This window comes from Phyllobates terribilis, unplaced genomic scaffold (assembly GCF_046119375.1).
Source record: "Phyllobates terribilis strain yellow unplaced genomic scaffold, ASM4611937v1 Scaffold_8__6_contigs__length_399053987, whole genome shotgun sequence".
In the NCBI taxonomy this organism is placed as follows: Eukaryota; Metazoa; Chordata; class Amphibia; order Anura; family Dendrobatidae; genus Phyllobates; species Phyllobates terribilis.
Window position 1 is genome coordinate 378,476,944 of NW_027362768.1, and position 24,903 is coordinate 378,501,846.

The following is a 24,903-nucleotide window of genomic DNA, read 5'->3' on the forward strand; positions in this document are numbered from 1 at the left end:
AAGGACCGGAGGCCATAGGGGTAGTCTTCCAGGTTTTACTCACGGTAGAGCATGTGTAGCACCCTGAGGATTCGGCTGCTACAGGGGTATTGCACCTCAACCCAGAGGTGTGATATTCCACTCCCGGGTAAGGATGGAGTGTGGAACTGAGCTCGGTAGGCTGCATGCACTACACACATCCCATTTCCGGGGAACAGACCGACGGTACTCCCACTTAGAAATGTGCAGGTACGACCGAGTCTGTTCCTGGCTGGAGTGGGAGGGGGGTGGTACATCCCAAGTAGTGTAGGGGCAGATAGGGGGAGCAGCCTGGGTAAAGATAGGAGCTCATTGGGTGCTGGTCACCTGAGCTCACACATAGAGGGTGTATATAAGGTGGGCACCATCAAAGAACAGGGTCAGTCAGCCACAGTCAGTCAGTCAGCCACAGTCAGTCAGTCTGTGAGTCTTTGCAGAGAAGTCAGAGGAAGAGGAGCAGAGAAGACCCAGAGAGAGAGAGAGAGGAGAAAGCCAGAAAGACCCAGAGGGGGAAACAGAAAAGGAACTCTGAGAACCCAAAGTCCATCAGCGGGTGAAGAGTTGGCAAAAGGGTACCGGATCCCAAGCTGGTGGGGGCAAAAGCACACCCTAGCCAGAGACCGGAGGCCGTGGGCAGTGTCTGCCACGGCCACCCACCACATCCACCCCGAAGGCATACCACTTGGAGGGTCAGGGAACCCAAGGCCAAGGGTCTCCCAACAGAAGGCCCGAGGGAGCTGGACCTGGGTGGATCACTAGTGGGGACGGCCAGAGGAAAGGACAGAAGGAGAGCTCAGGGTCACGCTCCGGACTTGTTTGGGGGTTGGCTGGATCCAGGACCTGGTGGACGCAGCACGGCTCGGGTGGTCACTTGAAGCTGGAGTGACCGGAACATCAGCAGTGAGTAAATACCCTAAACTGCACAACCCGACTCTGTCTTCATTTTACATCTACGCTGCACCACCACAACCCCCATCCTCTGCACCTGACCCCCTGAGGCTATACCCCACCCGTTGGGGGTTATACTATCAAAAGCTGCACCAACACCATCAGCCTCAGCGGACCCTGCTGCAGCGGCGGCCATAGTGACCGCAATACAACGGGTGGCGTAGTCGACATAAAGAACTTTAGTAACATCAGTAAGGACTGCCACATACAACTGAGTTTGACACCCTGGGCACGGACCGGGTCACAGCCACTCGGAAGACTACAACCCCCATCTGATCCGGCTCCGGATATTCCCACTAAAGAATATGGCCCAGGGGGCGCGTCAACTTTGGCGTAGTCGTCAGGATTACGTGCCCGCAACATCCGGGTACTGCGTGCCTGAAGAAAAGAACGAGTTTACCTCAAAAAGAAGTCTCCTGCCGGTTCCGGAGGGTCCCCGCCATCGGACTCCATCACAGGTCGATTCCCGCCGGTTGTCCGCCATTAACAGCTTTTTCCCGCCATCTGCAGAGTTTCCCGCCACTGGTAGACGATTCCCGCCATTTCCAAAGGTTTCCCGCCTTGGAAGAGCGGACGCCATTATGGGCGTGCCAGAGGATGGCAAGAGGCCGCCTCCCATCGTGGGCCAGGACCGAAAATGGCGCCAAAAGTGGAAACCGCCCCCACCAACAGAGACTGTGATGCTAGAGGTGTCTGTCAGCGTGAAAGAACTGCCCCTGGAGCTGACAATCACCAAGTGGCCCCGGGACCGCCCTCGAAGTGGGAGGACTGAGAAGAAGAGAGAAAAGATGGGTGTCGCTTGGAGCAGTCTGGAGCGAGCGCACCCGGAGGCAAGAAGCCTGGAGAAGAGTATCGGAGGAGCTTACCCGGAGATGGCGAGAAAGCAGAGCAGCACCGGCCCGTTGGCCAGGAGCCTGCTAGAAACAGAGGAGGGAGAGCAGAGCAGCACCGGCCCGCTGGCCAGGAGCCTGCTGGAGACAACTGTAGGAGAGCAGAGCAGCACCGACCCGTTGGTCAGGAGCCTGCTGGAAACAACGACCCCACTAGGCCTAGTGGAGGTCCTAGCACAGCTCCCCCGAGACCGGGAGTGTGCGCAGACCGCTCTGGAGGGCCTCTCAAGGAGGTTGGCCCGGGTGCAGCGAGAGACGTTGGCGGAGTGGAGCCGTGAGATGGCCCAGCAGACCGAGACCTGTCAGCGGAGCACGCCACCCGAGACGAGGAGGCAGACCGCCTCTGAGGATGGCGCAGGAAGACTGAAGGCCGGAGACGGCGCCGAGAAGGGAGCCGAACGAGTGGAGGCAGGTAAAGGGGACGTCTATACCCCAAACCGGGAAACCGCGTACCTGCCCCAGCTCCCCGTCGCAGAGCCCGAAGTCTATCCTGCCGTGCCCGTCGCTGCAACGTCACCGCCGCAGACTAGGCCTCAAACGGGAGCCGCGACCCCTGTGACGTCACACGCCTCGACCCCGAGCGTGACCAAGCAGGAAGTACCACCAGCCTGGTCGCAAGGCCTAGTACCCCCGGGCGCCGCAATACCAACAGCGCCCCCTACCTCCGCGGAGCCACCGGCCTGGTCGCAGGGCCAAGTAGCCCAGGGTGCCGCCGTCCTTACGGTGCCCTTCACCTTCCAGATACCCCAGGCCTGGCCGCAAGGCCCGGGCAACCCGGGCGCTAACACCACCGCGCCCATAAGACCAAGAGTGCCGCATCTGGGAGAGGACCTGTTTAACCAACACACGTGCCCGGATAGGCAGCCTTTCATCTGGCCCCAGGAATATCATGAACTGGAACGGCAGAGGAAGGCTGGGGCCATGTGTGCACCCCTGATCCCGGCTCCAAAGCCCGTAAAGAGGATCTCGCCCCCGCTAGAAGAGACCCAGTTTGAGTGGGACCCCACCGGAGAAGATCTCATGGGGTTCACTCAGGAGACTCGGGCAGCTGCAGCGGAGCGTGCTGAGTGCTGCCGCCAACAACTCGAGGTCTTCGAGAGGGAGCGGAGAGAGAGGCGGGTCCGGGAACAGCAAGCTCAGATAAGGAGCGCGGAGCAGAAGAGCCGGGCCAGGAGAGACCCCCGTGCAGCGCATAGTCCCCGCACCACCGGGACTGTGATAAAGTTTAACATGCAGCATGGGTGGGGCTTCATCCGAGACCACCGCACCCTAGGCGACGTCTTCGTGACCAGGAGAGACGTTGAGTCCCACCTACCGGAGGGACACAGAGGTCGTGACCTTTACATCGGGGACGAGGTCACCTTCACCCGGCACAAGTGTGCCAAAGGACCCTACGCCCTCCATGTGCATCGCCTGACGGAGGAAGAGCTGCGGTGTGAGGAGGAAGAGCAAGAGGACCCGGACGGGTCTGAAGCCAAAGGTAACCATAAAGAAAGAGCAGGAGGACGCCGTCGTTAAGTACAGCAGAGTACAAGCTGTATATAGTTGCCCGTCGGGGCACCGTGAACTGTAACTGTTACTGCTAATATAGTCCCCGTTGGGACCAGCAAGTGTGAACTGTTTACCCATTTAACCCTTAAAGCCCACTGACCGAGGACTGAGAGCGGTCATTCCTCCCTAATACCTGGCCGAGGACTGAGAGCGGCCATTACCCCTTTTGTAAATAGTTGCGCTTCCTAAAGCGCCCCCTACCGGTTTTATAGGAAAACCATTTTTCAAGAAAAGACTGTCGCACTTTACCCGGTCACACGTTGCACAGTGACCGGAGGAGGAGCCAGAGGCGACGAGAAAGTTTTATATGAAAAGTTTTATGCTAATATATGTTGTTTTATATGTTTTATATGTTTATGCAAAAATTTGTATGTTTTGTGGTGTTTTGTTCTTACAGCCCGAGGACGTGCTGTGATTTACCAGGGGGGAATGTAGCACCCTGAGGATTCGGCTGCTACAGGGGTATTGCACCTCAACCCAGAGGTGTGATATTCCACTCCCGGGTAAGGATGGAGTGTGGAACTGAGCTCGGTAGGCTGCATGCACTACACACATCCCATTTCCGGGGAACAGACCGACGGTACTCCCACTTAGAAATGTGCAGGTACGACCGAGTCTGTTCCTGGCTGGAGTGGGAGGGGGGTGGTACATCCCAAGTAGTGTAGGGGCAGATAGGGGGAGCAGCCTGGGTAAAGATAGGAGCTCATTGGGTGCTGGTCACCTGAGCTCACACATAGAGGGTGTATATAAGGTGGGCACCATCAAAGAACAGGGTCAGTCAGCCACAGTCAGTCAGTCAGCCACAGTCAGTCAGTCTGTGAGTCTTTGCAGAGAAGTCAGAGGAAGAGGAGCAGAGAAGACCCAGAGAGAGAGAGAGAGGAGAAAGCCAGAAAGACCCAGAGGGGGAAACAGAAAAGGAACTCTGAGAACCCAAAGTCCATCAGCGGGTGAAGAGTTGGCAAAAGGGTACCGGATCCCAAGCTGGTGGGGGCAAAAGCACACCCTAGCCAGAGACCGGAGGCCGTGGGCAGTGTCTGCCACGGCCACCCACCACATCCACCCCGAAGGCATACCACGTGGAGGGTCAGGGAACCCAAGGCCAAGGGTCTCCCAACAGAAGGCCCGAGGGAGCTGGACCTGGGTGGATCACTAGTGGGGACGGCCAGAGGAAAGGACAGAAGGAGAGCTCAGGGTCATGCTCCGGACTTGTTTGGGGGTTGGCTGGATCCAGGACCTGGTGGACGCAGCACGGCTCGGGTGGTCACTTGAAGCTGGAGTGACCGGAACATCAGCAGTGAGTAAATACCCTAAACTGCACAACCCGACTCTGTCTTCATTTTACATCTACGCTGCACCACCACAACCCCCATCCTCTGCACCTGACCCCCTGAGGCTATACCCCACCCGTTGGGGGTTATACTATCAAAAGCTGCACCAACACCATCAGCCTCAGCGGACCCTGCTGCAGCGGCGGCCATAGTGACCGCAATACAACGGGTGGCGTAGTCGACATAAAGAACTTTAGTAACATCAGTAAGGACTGCCACATACAACTTAGTTTGACACCCTGGGCACGGACCGGGTCACAGCCACTCGGAAGACTACAACCCCCATCTGATCCGGCTCCGGATATTCCCACTAAAGAATATGGCCCAGGGGGCGCGTCACATGCAGCTGCAAGGCTTCTCCCTGCTCCTCACGGCGCTCTGCGGCCACCAGGTCCGGGGGTCCGACAACCTCCAGGTAGTTCAGGTGCTTTGGTCAGGACCCCGCACCAGAGTGTTCCTAGACTTCTTACTAAGTCCTCTCCTGTCCGGGTGTACTACGTGTGGTAAGGCCGGGTCTCCCTCTGGTGTATGCACAGAACAAGGGTACGGGTGGCGACTCTGCTCCGTCCGTTAACCGGTGGGATCCACTGAGCCTTCCGGACTTTCCTGACTAAAACATGAAGTGACAAAGTCAGGTATCGGGGGCCGGTACCCCTTTTGCAGCAGGAGTCCCTCTGACTAGGCCAGAATAAAGAGTACAGGTGGCATATGCCGCTCCGTCCGTATTCTCCGGGATCCTTTTGCCTGTGGAGCTTTACTCCTCCGCTCCCCTCCAGGCCTTCTTAAGTAAGGACCTTGACCGGGTAGAGACAGCCGTTAACCCTTGCCCGCTCCTCGACTCAAGGCCAGAGTACGAGGACCGTGTCCCCATCAACTGCAGGTTCCAGCGGAAAGCCACATTTAGCGATGAAGATCACAATCAAAAGACCTTGAACTTAAGATGGCTGACTATTAAATATCAATTTAGTACGTGTAACCTCTAAGTGTGTCCTCCACCCTCACCCACTACTAGGTTCCCCCATCTTTGGTTCCCCCATCTCCACTTATCCCGGCTGGGGCAGCACCCTGGTGCATATAAGCCCCCCTACAGGTGGGAGAGATGTAGTGATGAATGCAGAGGTGGGGTCCTGACAGCTGCACCATCCTTACCTCGAAGGAGAGATACCACACCTCATTAAAGAGATGCAGTATCCCTGTGGCGACCGAACCCTCAGGGGCGCCACACATCAGTACGTGACCCATAACATTACCCGTGCCATGACCAATGTAATTACTGGGAAGGTCCACCTAATGACCGACACATGGAAGGGCTTGTGGCCAGGGACGCTATATTTCCCTGATGGCACTGTGGGTGAACCTTGTGGAGTTCGGGACTGAATTGGACCCAGGAATTGCACACGTGCTACTGACGTCGAGGATCGTGGGCCCTAGGTCCATCAGGATTGCCTCCACCTCCTACACCAGTTCCTGCATCCACTCCTCCTCATCCTACATCTTTGAATTGTCATCTTGGAGCAGGTCGTCCATATCAGTTACAAGCTGGAAGCACTGCCTCGGTGAAGCGGCATCAAGTTCAACTAAAACTAATTTGTTTAGGTGACAAACCGCACACCGTTGCAGAGTTGTGTAAAGGTATAACAGACCAGACAGATCTGTGGCTCTCGCCGCTGAACCTACAGCCCGCCGAGGTCATGTGTGATAATGGCCGTAACCTGGTGGCGGCAGTGAAGCTTGGCAAGCTCGCGCACATACCATGCCTGGCCCACGTGCTCAACTTAGAGGTTCAGTGGTTTCTTAAAACCTACCCTGATCTACCTGAGGGACTTGTGAAGGTACTCCGCATGCACGCCCATTCACGCAAGTCAGCTGCAGCTGCTGTCGGTCTGGCAGTGCTGCAGTAGCGTTTGCAACTTCCAGCTTATTGACTGGTGTGCGATGTGACAACACGCTGGAACTCCACATTACACATGTTGGCAAGGATTTGTGAGCAGTAGACGGCAGTAGTTGAGTACCAGCCCCAACATGCCCATCGTTATTCTAGTCAGCCTCCGCACATAAGAGCTGATGAGTGGGCATGGATGTCTGACATCTATTAGGTTCTACAAAATTTTGCTGAATCGACCAAGATGGTGAGCAGCGATAACGCCATAATCAGCATCACAATCCCACTTCTCTGTCTACTGAAATGCTCACTGCTCACAATTAAAGAGGAAATATTGCATGTCGACCAGGTGGAGATGGGAGAAGAAAATACACGGGGTGATATTACCCAACCCAGCCTCATCTCATCTTCTCAGCGCAGATTGGGTAATAATGAGGAGGAGAAGACTGGAGAGGAAGAGGAACAGGAGATGATTGCCTACGCTACAGATGGTACTATCCACACCAGCTTCATCTCGTCTATTTCTGTTCAGCGTAAATGTGCTGAAGAGGAGGAGGAGGAGAAGAGGGAGGAGGAGATGGAGAGTCATCCTCCAGGTGGGGACAGGGAAGTCTTGGCTGTTGGCAGTCTGGCACATTGGCTGATTTTATGTTCAGTGAATAACGGCGATCACGAAAAAAAAAAAAAGTGTGCCTACGGTTACAATGATTTCTCTCTTTCCTCTGACATGATATTGTAGCGCCCCGAGGGTTCAGCCGCTACAGGGGTATTGCACCTCTGCCAGAGGTGTGATATTCCACTGCCGGGTAAGGATGGAGTATGGACCAGGGCTCAGTTAGCTGCATGCATCACACACACCCCATTTCCGGGGGACAGCTCAATGGTGCTCCCATTTAAACAGTAATGCAGGCACGACAGACCATGTCCCTGGCTGGAGTGGGGAGGGGGGAGGAATACCCAGTGATTTAGGAGCAGAAGGGGACGGTTTCTGAGCATAGGTAGGAGCTCATTGGTTGCTGGTCACCTGAGCTCACACTCTAGGGGAAGGTATAAAAGGTGGGCACCATCTTAGTTCAGTTCAGTCAGTGAGAGGAGAAGACAGGGAGCGGAGGCTCTGTAGGAGCCCTGCTCAAAGGCAGGCCTAGGGTGAAGGCCGGAGCCAGGAGAAAGGAACAGAAACAGAAAGGAACAGAAACAGAAAGGAATGGAAAAGGAAGAGAAGTACCCAAAGTGTAGAAGGGCTCAGAAACAAAAAGGCAGAAGGGACCCCAAGGACTAACGTGAAATCTGGTGACGGGTCAGGCAAGAAAAGGGTACGGGATCCCAAGTTGGTGGAGGCAAATAATCCTCAGCCAAGAACCGGAGGTCGTGATCATCACTTGGTGCGACCCCCTGCTAAACCTTGCTAGGAAGGCACCATATAGGATAGCGGGAAACGGGGCCCACTTTTACCCGCATAGATCCGCGGCAGCTGGACAAAAGCTTGGTCACTGGTGGGGCACAAGCCAGAGGAAGGAAAGAAGGGAGTCCTGTGCCATACTCCGGAATTGCCTGGGGGTTGACCGAGCCCCTCGCATGGTGGACACATCACGGCTTGGGCAGTCACTACCGGTACCGAAGTGGCTTGGAGTATATGAACTGTGAGTAAAAGACCCTGGGCTGCAACATGAAGTCTTTGTGCTTCTTACTTTGCCAGCACTAACAGTACTGGGGCTCCCTGCACCATCACCCCCACCATCTACTACACTGCCCTGGGGCTACACTCTTCCCGTGGGGAGTTATACGATCTCAGCTGCACACACCATCAGCCTCAAGGGACTGCCTCGCAGCGGCGGTTCATAATAGCCGCAATCCACGGGTGGCGTAGTCGGACATTACCTAAAACATATATGCCTCTACTACTCCCAGCATTGCCCTGAAGTCCGGTCTCGAGTGCCCCACGGCCCAGGGGGCAAGTCAATATATATGTCAGGAGAGAAATGATGCCCACTGAGCCCACCCGGTACCTCCGCCGTCCTCCGGCCCTTTGTCATTCTCCTGGGAAAAAAAATGGCAGGCGCATGCGCAATGCGTCCACCGAGATCTGCCAGCCGATACCCAACAACAATAGGGAATTTTGCCTATTGGTTCCTTTTGATCACTGTGATCAATAGTAAATCAAATTCCCCTTTGTCACCCCCTTAGTTAAATAAAAATTATAAAATAAAAAAATATTTTTTTCCATTCTTTGCAGTTAGGGTTAGGGTTGGGGCTAGGGTTGTGTTCGGGTTAGGGTTAGGATTAGTGTTAGGGTTAGGATTGTGTTAGGGTTGGGGTTAGGATTGTGTTAGGGTTAGGGTTAGGGTTGTGTTAGGGTTGGGGTTGTGTTAGGGTTGGGCTTGGGATTTCTTCAAAAGTAAAGAAAAAAAATGATGGTGATATGACTACTAGTGTTGAGCGCAAGTGCTCGCTACTTGAGTTTGCATCGGGTGCTCGGGTATGCACCAAGTATCACGAGTGCTCTAGTGACATGTTCGAGTCCCCGCCCTGCATGTTTTGCGGCTGTTATACAAAAAAAAAATTAAAAACACGTGGAGATTGCCTGCCATACACGGGCAATCCCTGCATGGATATTTGGGGTGTCTAGCATGTCAATTGAGCACTTGTGATACTCGGTGCATACCCGAGTACCCGATGCAAACTCAAGTAGTGAGCACTTGTGCTCAACACTAATAATGACAACATATTCAATATGACGACCTATTGTTAACAAATTCTGTGTCGTACCTCTGGGTTCAAATTGCTCACTATACCCTTTGATAAAATCCTTGAGGGGTGCAGTCTCCAAAATGGGGTCATATATAGTGATGAGCGAATATGTTTTGTTAACCCTTTCGCTGAATATGCTCGGCCGAGCACCGAGTAGTTACATCTGCTCGGTGATATGCTTGAATCACTCCCGTGTGTATGATTTGCGACTGTTTGACAGCTTTAATACATGTGAGGAATGTCTATTTCTTACACATTCCTCACATGTATTCAAACTGTCAAACAGTTGCAAATCATGCACACATGAGTGATTCGAACATATCACTGAGCAGCTGTAACTACTCGGTGCTTGGCCGAGCATACTCGGCGAAAGGGTTAACAAAACATACTCGCTCATCACTTGTCATATGTGAGGGGATTCCACTGTTTAGGCACATCAGGGGCTCTCAAAACGCGACATGGCGTCTGCTCTCAATTCCATCAAATTTTGCATTCAAAAAGTCACACTTTTGAATTCCCTTCCAAGCCCTGCCTTGCTCCCAAACAATGTTTTTTCCCCACATATGGGCTATCAGCATACTCAAGAGAAATTGCACAACAATTTTTGGGTTCCATTTTCTTCTCTTTCCCTTGTGTAAATAAAAAAATTTGGTCTAAAAGATAATTTTTGTGGAAAAAGTTAGATTTTTTATTTTCACAGCTCTATATTATAAACTTCTGTGAAGCACCTGGGGGTTCAAGGTGCTCACCACACATCTAGATAAGTTCCTTGAGGGGTCTAGTTTCCAAAATGGGAGGGTTTCTACTGTTTAGGAACATCAGGGGCTCTCCAAACATGACATAGCATCCGCTCTGGATTCCAGCCAATTTTGCATTCAAAAAGTCAAACAGTGCTCCTGTAAGGGGGAAGACCGGGGTATAAGTGCTTTCAGAGCAAGGGATCCGGAACTGCCGGGGCCGTACCTCTGGTTGCAGGGGGAAGACAGACTACGAGCACCGGAGTCAGGTGACTGGGAAGCTGTGGGCGTGTCCAGAGTGAGAGCTGGGAGGTCAGGTGACCAAGGATCTGGTGGCGTGGCTAGGGAGAGGAAAAGACGAGGACGTTTGTGCGGGAAAGCGGAGCTGGGTCCTGCTCAGCAGAGCAGTGTGAGAGGGTCCAGGCTCCTGGCTACAGTACTTGGAGCAAGATCCGAGTGCAGTGGACCGGAGCCGACTAGAGGGAGAAGAGACGCAGGGTCCGTGAAGCCGAGCACGTGAGGTGCCGTGTTATGGACTAGGGGCTCAGCGGGTAAAACCGGAGACCGCCCGCTACCGGCAGAAGATGGAGCATTGTTTGGGCGGGGAAGCCTGAAGAAATCAACACCGGCATCAGCTGGCAACTGCCTTGTGGAGGATAAGAGTCAGCTAAGTGTAAAAACTGTCGATTACAATCGGTTCGACTCTGCTACATCTAGTTAAACTGTGAACTGTCAGTAATAGACTTTTACCTGCTACTTCCCTTGTTTTTCCCCCATATTTTCCCCTGTTATTCCCTGGGTGGAGAAAGAACCCAGTTATCATAAACCTCCCCTGTTTATTAACCCCGTATTGGCTGCTCTGTGTTTCTGTGTCACTGCATCTAAAGTACCCGTGTTACACTCCTTCCCTCCGATCCCTGCTGTGCACCCAAACAGTGGTTTTCCCCCCACATATGGAGTATCGACATGCTCAGGTGCAATTGCACAACAAATTTTGTGGTTCATTTTCTCCTGTTACCCTTGCAAAAAAAAAAAAAAATTGGGGTCTGAAGTAACATTTTTGTGAATAAAGTTAGACCGGTATCTAGGGGTAATATTTCTTCTTGCACAAGGAGAAATATTACCCCTAGATAATGGTCTGATGCCTCTCATCAAGCCAAACCAGAACTCACACTTTGCACTAACGAGGGGCAGTACCCCGAAACACAGTGTCTGCAAATTGAGTTTCTGGTCTTGGCTTTTATCCTAAGTCATGTGATAAGGCTCGTTAAGGCTAAGTGCCCACGGAGCAGAATTGCTCCGGATTTTTTCTGCATCTCTCTGGCAGGAAAAACGTATGCGGATTTTACATGTGTTTTTCCTGCCAGGTAGAAGCGTTTGTCAAGCACTTTTGCATGCATTTTCGCATACGGGTTATCAAGCGCTTTTCCAAGCGATTTTAGCATCACTTGGAAAAGTGCTTGATAACTTGGTCACATTATATAAATCCATGCAACCAGCATGGATTTATATAGTGTGACCAAGTAAATAGTTAAAAAAAGAATAAAAATGGTAAAAAATAATAAAAAAAACCCATTATACTCACTTTACGATGGCCCCCGGTCTCCTTAGCGATACGTCCTGGCTCCCTGGTGGCTTGCGGTGGTGTAAAAGGACCTTCCATGATGTCATTTAGTTGTGTGACAGGTCACGCGACCGCCGACGTCAGCGGTCGCGTGACCTGTCACATGACTAAATGACGTCATGGAAGGTCTTTTTACACCATTGTGAACCGCCGGGGAGCCAGAACGCATAGCTGAGGCGACAGGGGGGCATTAGAAGGTAAGTATAATGTTTTTTTTTTATTTTAACTATTTTTTTACTACAGGTACTATGGTACCCGGGTCTGGAGGAGAGTCTCCTCTTCTCCATACCCGGGTACCATCCGCACATTGAATCGCATAATATCCGCATGTGCACATGTACTCATGCGGATATTAAGCGATTCAATGCAAGTTAATGGCGGCGATTAAGCCGCGTATCCGCAAAAATAATGGACATGCGGCGGATTTTTCTGCAATGATAATCCGCAGCAGACATTTCCGCAGCATGTGCACAGCACATGCAGATTATCATTGGGGACCATGGGGCACGTATTACCAAGCGTTTAAGCATTTTCGCTTCGGAAATTATGTAGCAAAAATGCTTGAAAAACGCATACTGGGAACGCAGCCTAAAGGATCATTATTGACTTTTAGGATCGCTACTTCCTGTAGGTGGCGCTAGAGTTCTAGTCCTCTTCCTCTCTGAAAAGACAATGTGAAAAAAAGTTAAATGTTCATTTTTTCCTTCCACGTTACTTCAGTTCCTGTGAAGCACGTGAAGGGTTAATAAACTTCTTGAATGTAGTTTTGAGCACCTTGAGGGGTGCAGTCTTTAGAATGGTGTCACTTTTGAGTATTTTCTGTTATGTAGACCCCTCAAAGTCACTTAAAATGTGATGTGCTCCCTAAAAAAAAAGGTTTTGTAAATTTTGTTGGAACAATGAGAAATCGCTGGTCAAATTTTAACCCTTAGAACTTCCTAACAAAAAAACTTTGTTGCAAAAATTGTGCTGATGTAAAGTAGACATGTGGGAAATGTTATTTAGTAACTATTTTGTGTGACATCTCTCTCTGGTTTAAGGGCATAAAAATTCAAAGTTTGAAAATTGCTACATTTTCGTCAAATTTCCATTTTTTTTCACAAATAAACGTAAGTCATATCAAAGAAATTTTACCGCTACAATGAAGTACAATATGTCACGAAAAAAACAATCTCAGAATCAGGGGGATCCGGAGAAGCGTTCCAGAGTAATTACTTCATAAAGTGACAATGGTCAGAATTGTAAAATTTGGCTTGGTCCTTAAGGACATAATTGGCTCCGTCACTAAAGGGTTAATTTTGCCTTATATGTTTCTTAACACTTTCTCCTGTAAAAATCCATTTTAGCTTCGTTTTTTTATGTTTCATTGTCAGTCCGTAAAAGTGGCGTAATACTCTGACAACATTGTTCCCATCAGCGACCTGGCAGTCAGAGATGTTTCCAGGGGTCTTCCCCATGCTGTTTCCATACATTTCAATGATGTTCCTGCCCCCCTGTCCTCTTGAGAGGGTCTTCCAGAAAAATGCTTGAGTTTCCCATTGACTTCTATTATACTCGGTACAAGAGTCGAGCCCGTCCGTGCTCCTGACCTGCTCGATTCGAGTACCGAGCATTTCAGTGCTCACCCATCACTAATTATTGGGTCTTTTAGCCTTTGCTGGCCACTTTTTTTGTTGCAATTGCGACAAGTCGAATCCCAAATAAGAGTTTTCCCATTTAATGAGTTTAGAATGGTTTCGCTCATCTTGACTCCTGTCCAGGAAGAAGTAAATGGAGAGGGTGATGAAGTAATAGTTCCAGTCCCATCTTTCCATCCACTATTGGGTTATTTATCAGCTTATCTCCAGCTGCCTTTCATTTCCACAGATCTGTCTCTGTTGTAGCGGTCAGGGAAGGCTCCCTTGCAGAGGTTGCATTGGAAAAGGGAAGGTAAGTAACATGCAGAGGAGACTGCACATCATTCAGGATGTTATTATCATAATGTATAAAGGTATTGGGCCCTGTTCATCATTTGCGACTTTTTGAAGCCATTTTTCTTCTTTTATCTTTTGGTATTTGCATACATTTATTGCTCCTAATTCATACAAAATAGTACGCACGATTTATAAATTTTGTACAAAATAAAAAAAATGTTCTTCAGCTCAACTCATTATTACATTTGCACTTTTTCATTTGCATCTTATTCGTCATATAATTTTGCACCTTTTTAAGTCTATTTTCTATGTATTCGCCTGTTGTTGTTGTTGTTTTTTTATGTTCGCCATTGCAGGCAGAGTTTAGGGTTTCCATATGTTTTTGCCTACTTTACCATTACCAAGTTTTCGAAAAGTCACAAAATATGTTGACCATGTACAGTCCCCCATAGAGTGATTTTATGTATGCCAGAAAAAAAATGCAACAGCGTAATAGGGTCTTATCCAAAAAAAAGGTATAAGCTCACCTGAACGGGTTGTGTAAGACACAACCAGTGATGAAGCAAAAACCTCAGTTGCTGCAATGTCCATGAGTGTTTTTAGAGCATTATAAGGGTAGAGTGGATTTTTGATATACGCTTCTGATTTAACACAATCCAAATGATCTGAGGAATAAATGGTTTAATGTCGACGCGATGACCTCTGTGGTAGTCCTGAAGAAGGACTCAGGTGAACTCTGAATTGAGTTAATATTAAACCACTTTTTCCTGGGATCATTCAGATTGTGTTAAATCAGCAGCGCATATCAAAAATCCATTCTACGCTGATAATTCTCATAAAAAAAATGTGCATTTTTTTGCAACATATTGCAAAAAAAAAAAAAATCACAAAAAATTGTGAAAGACAAAATGAAGATGATCTTTGATTTTGCTCAAAATTCGTGAACTGCATGCAACATTTTGAAGAATTTGGTGCAAAAAATGGCAAAGAATACGGCAAGACAAAAAAGAAAAGTAACGTAAGAATACAAATCATTAATCAGGGCCTTTATTATTGTCTTTAAATTGTTTTGCAACTTTGTTAGCGCAAAAAAAAAAAAAATTTTAAGACAAAATATTTGGGGTACACAAAATCACTTCAAAGTTGGAGTAGAGTCTATTTCTACTTTTAAAAAAAGTCGCAATTGATGAATCAGCTGAAGACATCTGGAAACAAAAAACCACGGCTGCAATGGCAAACTTGAAAAAAAAACAAAAAAACACCAAAAACTAGAAGAAGAAAAAAGGACAAATGCAATAATGAATTGGACACATTGTTTCCTTTACTATGCAGAGACCTTGCCAATACTGTGGTGGAAGTGGGTGCTTTTTTGGTGGACCTTGCTGGCCTTGTTTTCAATTAGGACAAGCAATGTAAGTGTAAAACTAATGGGAAACATCTGCTAATATCTGAATATACAGTATCAGTATGAATGATCCTGTAAATGGCAACTAGTTGCACATGAGAGATATCATTCTGCTTTGCTTTATGATAAATTGCATGGTAATCATATTTAGCTGCAACACCTATTCATATAGAGAATGAATCATGTCATTAACCCCCCATACAGACAAATGATAACATATAGGACGCATTGTGTAGCTATTGCCTTCTGTTCTCTATCTGCAGATGTTTTGCATGCAGAGGTTCTGGACACATGCTCTGTCTTGTATGCGGCAGTAAAGGAAAACTCCTACAGTACTTACAAATTAAAATAAAATGGTAAGACTATGTTATATAGTAGAGGTTTGATTGCAGAGAAAAGTGTTTTTATCTACCCTGTTTTGTACATGCTTGGCATCCGGGGGACGCCAAGAAATCCCCGTCTAACTATTTATTAATCCCCCAAATCCCCGCCTACGTGATTAATTTATCATATTCCCCCCTCCCCTGCACGTCACAGGGCACTGTGCTCCCTGACTCCCCGGGCATGCGCAAAGCACTGCTCACATAGAGCTCACATAGAGCACGCTTTGCTCCCTCCCGGCCCCGTCTGTCTGTGCTCTGTGCCGCAGGGCTCCATTATGCAGGCGCCGGGAAACGACAGTGACTCCCCGGCACCTGCGCAACAGATTCCTGAGGCGCAGAGCACGGAGAGACTAGCCGGGATGAAGCATAGCGCGCTCTATGTGAGCGGCGCTTTGCGCATGCCCGAGGAGTCAGGGGGCACAGTGCACGTCACCCTGAAGCAGATGCTTAAGATGTTGGTCGACTCCCAGGGGCGCGACTGGGAGCAGTACCTCCCACACCTGCTATTTGCCTACCTGGAAGTTCCACAGGCCTCAACGGGGTTCTCCCCCTTTGAGCTCCTATACGGCCGGCGTGTGCGGGGCCCTCTGACTCTGGTGAAACAGGTCTGGGAAGGGGACTTAGCCACCCCTGGAGTGTCAGTCATTGAATATGTTGTGCGCTTCCGTGACAAAATGCAGGCCTTGGCGCAGCTGGTGCACAACAATATGACACGAGCCCAGGCAAGAAGCGATGGTACGACCAGAATGCTTGTGAGAGGACCTACTGGGTGGGTCAAAAGGTGTGGATACTGGTCCCTTCCCGTGTGCAACCTGCCAGAGGAGGGAGAGGTGGAGACCCTCCCGGACATGCTCTCCCAGGCCATGGTGGGTGGGACCATCGAGGACGTGGAGGTTTGACACCAGCTGTTATCGGACCAACGGTCCCAGCTGTGGGCAACCCTGCACCCATTCCGGGATTTGTTCAGCAACAAGCCCGGAAGGACAGATTCGGCTGTCCATCACGTGGACACCAGGGATCACCCCCCAATCCGGTGTTCAGCATATCGGGTCTCCCTGTAAGTACAGCAGCACATACGCCAGGAGATTGATGAGATGCTGAAGCTGGGGGTCATCCAACCTTCCAGCAGTACTTGGGCCTTGCCTGTAGTCCTGGTCCCAAAGAAAGACAACCCGGTTCTGCGTGGACTACAGGGGGCTCAACGCTGTCACGGTCACCGATGAGTACCCAATGCCGCTCATCGATGACCTGCTCGATCAGCTGGCCAGGGCTAAGTACCTGACCACCATGGATCTGAGTCTGGGATATTGGCAGATTCCCCTGATCCCCGAGGCACAGGAACGCTCTACCTTTATCACCCCATTTTGACTGTACAAGTCCACGGTGATGCCCTTCGGCATGAAGAATGCCCCTGCCACTTTTCAGCAGATGGTCAACATGCTGCTCAAGGGACTCGAGAGGTACGTGGCCGCGTACCTGGATGACACTGCCATCTTCAGTCCCACCTGGGAGGATCACCTAGAGCATCTGGCGCAGGTCCTCGGGCGGATTCAACGGTCAGGCTTGACCCTTAAGCTGGAAAAGTGCCAGCTGGGTATGAGTCGAGTCCACTACCTGGGACACCGGGTATGTGGGGGAGCTCTGATGCCAGAGCCCGGGAAGGTGGATGCCATCGCATCCTGACCCACCCCCAGGCCACGTCCTTCCTGGGCACCGCAGGGTACTATAGGAGGTTCGTCCCCCACTATAGTAGCCTGGCGAAGCCCCTGACGGACCTCACCAAGAAGAAACTGCCCTCCATAGTCGATTGGACAAATGACTGTGAGACGGCCTTCAGGGCTCTGAAGACTGCCCTGTCTAGCTCCCCTGTACTACAGGCAGCCAACTTCACGTGGCCGTTTGTAGTGCAGACCGACGCCAGTGACTTTGGCCTCGGTGCTGTGCTCAGCCAGGTCGACACAACGGGCCATGAACACCCCGTTTTGTATCTGAGCCGGAAGCTCCTGCTGAGGGAAGTGGCCTATTCCATGATGGAGAAGGAATGTCTGGCAATTGTAAGGGCCCTGCAGCGTCTGCAGCCATACTTGTACGAACGCCAGTTCACCGTGGAAACAGACCACAACACCCTCAGCTGGTTACACACCATATCCGGGACGAATGGGAGGCTGTTACGCTGGAGCCTCGCGCTCCAGCAGTACCACTTCGCCATTCGCCACAAAAAGGGCCGAGAACAAGGCAATGCAAATGGCTTATCCCGACAAGGGGAGGTTGCGGATGGGCACCAAGTGGTGCTGCCCCCTAGGGCCCTCTAAAGGGGAGAGGTGTAAAGAAAATGCAAGATAATCCATGTCAATCACTGTGACCTGTTTGGCTGTTTTTAAAGAGATCTCCATGCACGGTGTAATCCGACTCTTTTGAACACCTTTGCAGTAAGGCAAAGGGAGGGGGTGAAGGAGCAAAATGGGTTGAGAAATTCCCCCCACCCCACCCGGCAGCTGCAGCTGCTGACAGGTGTCCCTTCCTTTGTCCACAACATGTGCTCTATTGTGTAAGGTACTATATTTCAATACCGAGTTGTGATATCCCAGCTCTTCACAAAATGAATTTTCTAGCTCAGGGGAAGATAGCGAATGCCAGACTGCATCCCAACCCAATCTAGCGTGTAAGGACAAGGAGATACCCGCTCTAGCCTTTTGGAAACTCCTAGGACCAGTGTTTTTGGTCTCCACACGCAGCAGGGGCCCAGCTGGATCCGATGGCTCCAGAACCGGCTCCCTAGGGGCATCCAGTAAGGAATTGTAGCCCATTTTGGTTTCGGGAGATGGTAGCAAGCTTAGACCAGGGGGTGGAGAGTTAGGTCCAGCCCTGGGAGTGACCCAGAGAGTTTAAAAACTCCTGCAGGTCAACTCCCACTTTCTTTGTTCCTGGGGAGCCCGTGACATCAAGATGTGTGGGACAAGTCCAGCAACCGAGTGAGGGCCTAAATCCTCCCCATGTGGTAGCCCTTCCCCCACAAGCCAGGCTTTCCATCTAAACTGGTAATTAAATTTAAGATCTGCTTATTCTTGTTGTACCATACTTTTGTATTTGCAACTCTGACCACTGTGTATGTATAACCGGTATGTATATAGTAGATCGTTTAGTGAGCCCTTATGGCGATTAAATATATAATTTAATCTTGGGCTGTTCTTTTATCTCGACCCCCGAACCTTACGTCTGTTGTTCGGTCCAACGAACACGCTACCGGGCTGGTTTCTAGCCCGATATAAGTCTGCTATATCAAAGAGAGACTGGTGGCCTCTCTACCAGGCCGACAAGGCTCTGCTTCACTGGAGTAATGAAAGAGACTCTCAGCCTGTCATGGGTGTGAGTGAGTGTGGGGCCACATTAGTGACTGAGTGGACCACCTTTTCTCACTCCCTGGTGCCTCTCTGTACCCGTATAGACAGGAGGTGACGATGTAGAACTGTACCAATGTGACCTTACGTGTCCTTAAGGGGGTGCGAAACGTCACGTTGGTGCAAAGGATAGATCCGTATCACGTGCTCCGTCTGGCGTAGTGTGACGTCAGGCGGGTGGCCGGGTGTGGATCCTCCACAAGAATCGGCAACAGCGGGATTCTGCGGGGCCCCCCTGGTTCCGTTTCTTCACACCTTCCTTCCTCACCTCTGCTCCAGCGCTGCGTCCTGTCTGCCAGCAGCTCATGTCCGCATCTGAGCAACATGCGCTCTCAGACTCCGAGGTGAGCTGCCGGCATATTCACTCCTCTCCATGCCGGGACTATGTGCGTGGAGAGGAGTGACTATGCATTCTCTTTAGTAGCGGGCACTGTCAGCAGGAGCTGCGGCTCAGCGCTCCCCTGTGCCTGCTATTAAAGAGAATGAATTTTCATTCTTCTCCACGCCCATGGGAGTGGAGAAGAGGGAATATTAATTTCCCTTTAGCTACAGGCACTGCTCCTCTGCCACCACAATCCCCCCCCCCCCACTATCCACCAACGAAATTTCTATATAATCGAGTATAATCCAAGGGGGGCTTTACTTGGCTTATACTCAAGTATATAGGGTAAATACAAAACTCACTTATCCTCTTTGTTCCCCCGCTGCTTCGGGGCCCCCGGCTCACGGGCCCCATCGAAGTCGCGTGGCCTGCCGCCATTGGCGGTACGCCATTGTTTCAGCCTCAAATCAGGTGAGAAAATCAAAGGCCGCAAATCTAGCCGCATCAGACTTTATACTAGCGATATTAATGGACGCCACAGTCAACGGGGTGGGTGCCGCCATCATGAGTGATCAAGTTAGATGGCATTTTTCTTCACCCCACTCATTTTCCTAGCATGTTCATCTCTGTACGATGAAGCCCCCCCTCTTCTTTTCAGAAAGACCGATGTATCCATCCCTCCCACCTCTTTCTCATCTCCGGACTCTGGGTTGGCTCACCTCTTGAGGAAGACACACCTGCAGATAAGAAGGGACCCCGCCCCCTCCCAAAGACCCTCCCGATGTTACCTCCAGAACCTCACCCTGACCCCCGTCTCAGCAGGGTTGTCAAGGGCTTGGAACCGGTCGAAGAGGGGGAGGGTCAGAGGGGAGTCGGCGGGACCTTCCCTAGGCACCTTGGTCAGGGAAGAAGATTTTTCACCTCCCTTCTTTTTCCTCACTTTTGGCACTCTTGGTACCCTTGTCAACCATTTCTTTCGGCTGTTCCCCTCCGTCCTCATCAAAACTTTCATATTGGGAGGCATCTGAGAGATCAGCCACCTCCTCTCTTTCTCCATCCGTCTGACCTCCTCATTCACCACTTCCTCCCCCGGGGCCTCAGTGACCTGGGCTGTCGCCTCAGAGGAGGGGGCAGCCGTTACCCGTTTCCCAAGGCTCCTCCTGCCCCCTGCCCTCCTGATGCCTTGCCTGCCTCCAATGGTAAGAGGAGCCCCTAGCCCTGCCATTCATCACCGGCCCTTCAGCTCCTCCCCCACTGCCACCTCCAACCTCAGCAGAAGTTGCACTGCCAGAAACTTCCTCGCGGCTCGCCTCCACCCGGCCAGCCATGGCATTAGAGAAGGAACGAGGGAAGCGGTTGAACGGGTGACATAGATAACACAGGTGACATTGAATGACGCCACAGGACGCGGCGAGGTGACCCACCACACAAGGCACATTTCTTCACCACCTTACCACACAAGGCACATTTCTTCACCACCTTACCACACAAGGCACATTTCTGCACCTTAAGCTGAAGTGGCGAGGATCACCGCACCTGTGGCAGACTTTCAGCTGCTCCTGATAGAAGACCAGAATCCGATCCTTTCCCAGGAAAGCCGAGGAAGGGATGTGGGTGACAGTGCCCCCTGAACGCTTCAACTTCACCATGAAGGTCCAGCCCCCTGACCAGATGCCAAAATCGTCCCGATTCTTCTTAGGGACCTCCACAACCTCGCCGTGCAGATTCAACCAGGTCATTATGTCGATGCAAAAGAGAGACTTGTTACACGTTAAAACGGTTACTTTCTTCGGCCCACTTTGGCGAGAAATTGCCTCCACGGCAAACCCTCGCCAGCCGGGCTCCTCTTTTACCAGCTCATAGTTCGACCAAAAGAGCTCCAAGCCCTCCGGCTGAACAAGGCTGATATCAAAGGTGGAGGTCCCAAAAGGATGTATCAGAGCAAAGATGTCAATAGCCCTGAAATCCATCTTCATAAGGAGCTTCACCACATTTGTCCTGGATGGACACGCCTCATCGCCCCACCAGTGAAGACAAACCACATTTCTCCTGGAGAACCCCTGCCAGGCTGTCGGGAGGGACCACGCGGTCTCTCCCCCCCTCTTTTCTCTTGGAAGGCGGCTAGACCAAACTTATCTAGCCAGTAGGACAACTCCACCTCTCTTCCCTCTACATTGATTGTTTGCTTCCTTTTTTTGAGGGCCTCCGGGAAACGGCGGCGAAAAGCATCATTCCCTGGGTCCGGAGATGAGGAAGACCCCTCTAGAACCCCACTGGCAGCAGCCGCATAACTATTGGTGCCTGCAGGCGAAGGGGGGTGATGGACCAGCCCCTAAATTCCCTGAACCCTCAACCTCACAGTCAACCATCTCCACTTCTCTTACCTCAGCCTCACCATTCCCACTAGAAGGAGTCCCCGTGCTGGCACCAATCACTTCTCCAGCAGAAGCCACATTGACACCATTCACACCCCCCATTGCCACAGCAGAAACCGCCCCTCCAACACCATTGTCACAGACACCATTCACACCACTCGCACCATTCACTCCATTGCCACCATTCACATCACTTTCACAAATTTTTCCACTTCCATTCTTATTTACATTTTCATCTCTATTTTTTTACACTGCTTTCTGCTGGGGGGGGGTTGTTATTTGAAATGCAGTTGCCCCTTTAAGGGCGATGCTGCAAGGTTTAACTACCACACCACACTACCACAGGATTTAACTGCTGCAGACTGTTGCTCCAGCCTCTCCTGCAGACCATCTCCACGCTCCTGTGTGCACTTCACCACCTAATCCCACGCAGATACAGGAGGTGACACACGCAGAGGACCCCGGTGGCGCGACCCCCTCCAGCGAGGGTGCGGTCAGGGCCGGCATTACCACAGCCTTTACAGCTGCACCCGAGATGATAACCGGTGCCGGGGTCCCTGACTTTGACCCAGCATCAGATCTGCATGTGGGGGACCCCGACACAACAGCACACGCCGCCAATGATGTGGCCCGGCTGACAGTGCACTGCCAACACTGCGGGGAGCAGTGACCGCTGGCAAGGTCCCCACAGTCTCCACCCCCGAGCGTCAGCAGGTGCAACAGGCGCCAGGCCGTCCCCCTTCTCACTGAGGACCAGGCCCGGACAACTCCACAGATCCTATTACCGCTGGCCACAGGGCCACGTTCCAGACCATGCACATTGTCTGGCTCTGCAGCCGCATGCCCACTCTCGCTCCCTCTGCTACCGCCAGCAGAGACGGCGACCTGCGCCCTATGTCTTGTACTCTCCTCGCTCCCTTGCACCGGACGCACTGCAGGACTGCAACGTCTCTGATGTTCTTTTCCTTTTTTTTTTTGTTTCCTTTTCCCCCTCTTGGTTGCCTCGTCCACGCAGACCTCATCCCCGAACTTCAGGTGGGCATAATTTACTGGGGATTCTAGCTGACGGATTTGCTGCAAGACGAGGCAACCCTCACTACTGCTGTTATCGCTGCTGCTATCATCCGCATCACCCCCATCATCCTCTAAAATACTATTGTCTGATTGGAGTGGGACCTGCACTAGATCTATCCCGTTGTGTGTGGCCTGGAGATCACTTACCAAGCCCCCAGGTGGGTACGGTGCCTCCTCCATCTCCACATGGTCCACCTCCTCCACCTGGGTCGAACATCGAGACCCCTCAGGCTCCTTTGCAGTAGCCATGTTGTGGAACTGATCCTCATTTTCCAGCTTTTCCCGAAAAGGCCCGCTGTTGTCCAATATGGCCGCTCTCTGGGCTTCCATGTCCTCAATGCATATCCCCAGGCTGGATATCCTGGCTGTTAGGGCAGACTTGTCTGTGCGGGAGGCTCTATCTGGAGCCTGCCTCGCCTCCTTCATCTCCTCCCGGATGCGGGAGCCATAGCTGGTAACCGGCTCCCTTGCGGCCCTAGTGCCCCAATACTTCTGCACTGCTGCCGCTGCACCTCTGCAAGTACTACGCTCACCTCCGGGAGGAGACACCACCATGGCCCTCGCCTCAGCCTTTGGGGCTTTGCAGCCCTCCTGGGTCTTCCTGGGCTCCTCCATGCTTTGGGCCTTGTTGGATCTGGTGACCCTCTGTGCCGGTAGCAATGAACTCCCACCCCTCGCCAGCTTAGACCTAGGGGTGGGAGACGGGGACTCAACCCCCAGTTCATCCACTAAACCCCTATCTTCCCTGGGTCAGAGAGGGGGGATTCCTGGATGCAAAAAAAACTGGTGACTCCTATGGAGCAAACGAAACAACACACCTTCTTTCACAAACTATTGGCTCCTAGTGGTGGCTGTAGAAATCTGTATGTAGTGAGCCCCCCTAGTGACGGCTGTATAACTCTGTATGTAGTGAGCCCCCCTAGTGACGGCTGTATAAATCTGTATGTAGTGAGCTCCCTCTAGTGGTAGCTGTATAAATCTGTATGTAGTGAGCTCCCTCTAGTGGAGGCTGTATAAATCTGTATGTAGTGAGCTCCCTCTAGTGGTGGCTGTGTAAATCTGTATGTAGTGAGCTCCCTCTAGTGGAGGCTGTATAAATCTGTATGTAGTGAGCTCCCTCTAGTGGTGGCTGTATAAAACTGTATGTAGTTAGCTGCCAGGCTATTATTGTGAGATTGTTAGCTATGTGTGCAGTATGGCATCATAATCACTATATACTCTATGGTTTTTGGGGACATTATTTATTTATTTTATGAATAAGGCTTGGACCTGAGTGCAGACATGCCAGATGTTGCCCATTTGAGAACAGAAATCATCATAAATTATTTTTCTTTGTTTCAGGAAAAGCCAAGATTTTGCATTCTTGTCTGAAAACAGCTCAGATTTTCCAACTGAACGTTTCCATAACAGGTCTGGAAAAATTATCTTCCATAAGGAGCAGGAGATGGTGAGATGTGTGGATGGTGATTTAAGTCCTTAAATGGGTATTCAAACATAAGATATGATTATTCTGACCAATTGTAGCAATGTTAACTACTCCAGCAATTATCTGTGTCTTATAGAATATCCCTATTCATCTACTTGCTATGATAGTTCCTATACAACTTTCCATGTTATGTATTTGCAGGTGACACCTATCTCCAATTTTCCAAAAGAGTCGATCAACGAAGCATCTAAAAAAGCAATTATTCAGCATCGTCCCAATTCTAAGAACACTAAAATAGTGAGACAGGTGCGTGGTGTCATCATTAGGGCTGTAGCAATGCCCCCTATACTGATCCCTGTACTAATGTCTGATACAATGTGTCTGATACAATGTGTCTGATACAATGTGTCATCTCCTCCCACAGAGACACAGCATTGAGTGGCTGCCGCTCACCAGAGTGAAATACACCTGGAATGACAAAGGATACGATTACTATGTGTATGGAGAAGAGAACAAAGTCTATGCCAAAGACTACCCCAAAGAAGACGCCTGAACAGTCATGTGACCAGGGGTAGAATAATGCATACCAGATAGATAAATATTCAATATCTATATAAGCTGCAGATATTAACTGGATAGATACATAGATTTATTGTAATCAAATATTAATTATAATACATTAAACTTTTATTACTTGTCTCCCATGTTTTCTATCAGTAATAGGCAGTAAATGTTAGGTAGATTTCACATGGAAGCTGTTTGGGAGAAACCTACTCCTCTAAACCCCCCATAATGCTTTATGTTGGACTTGGGCAAGGTGTACGTGTTCTCTAAAGGAAGAAGGAAATAACACTGAGAGATTCAGTTGTTTTATTTATTTA

General features: G+C 50.6%; 1 protein-coding gene across 1 annotated transcript in view; it reads left to right on the forward strand.

Annotated features, from left to right (window-relative positions):
* LOC141156599 (protein SSUH2 homolog) overlaps positions 1–24,642 on the forward strand; it is a 52,416-nt gene extending 27,774 nt beyond the window's left edge. Inside the window, exons 5-10 of the mRNA XM_073642797.1 lie at positions 13,593–13,655; positions 14,972–15,051; positions 15,308–15,400; positions 23,938–24,043; positions 24,224–24,328; positions 24,447–24,642. Of these exons, the coding sequence (XP_073498898.1) occupies positions 13,593–13,655; positions 14,972–15,051; positions 15,308–15,400; positions 23,938–24,043; positions 24,224–24,328; positions 24,447–24,575 (576 nt within the window). The 3' untranslated portion in view covers positions 24,576–24,642. The remainder of the gene's footprint in view (positions 1–13,592; positions 13,656–14,971; positions 15,052–15,307; positions 15,401–23,937; positions 24,044–24,223; positions 24,329–24,446) is intronic.
* The last annotated feature ends 261 nt before the right edge of the window (positions 24,643–24,903 follow it).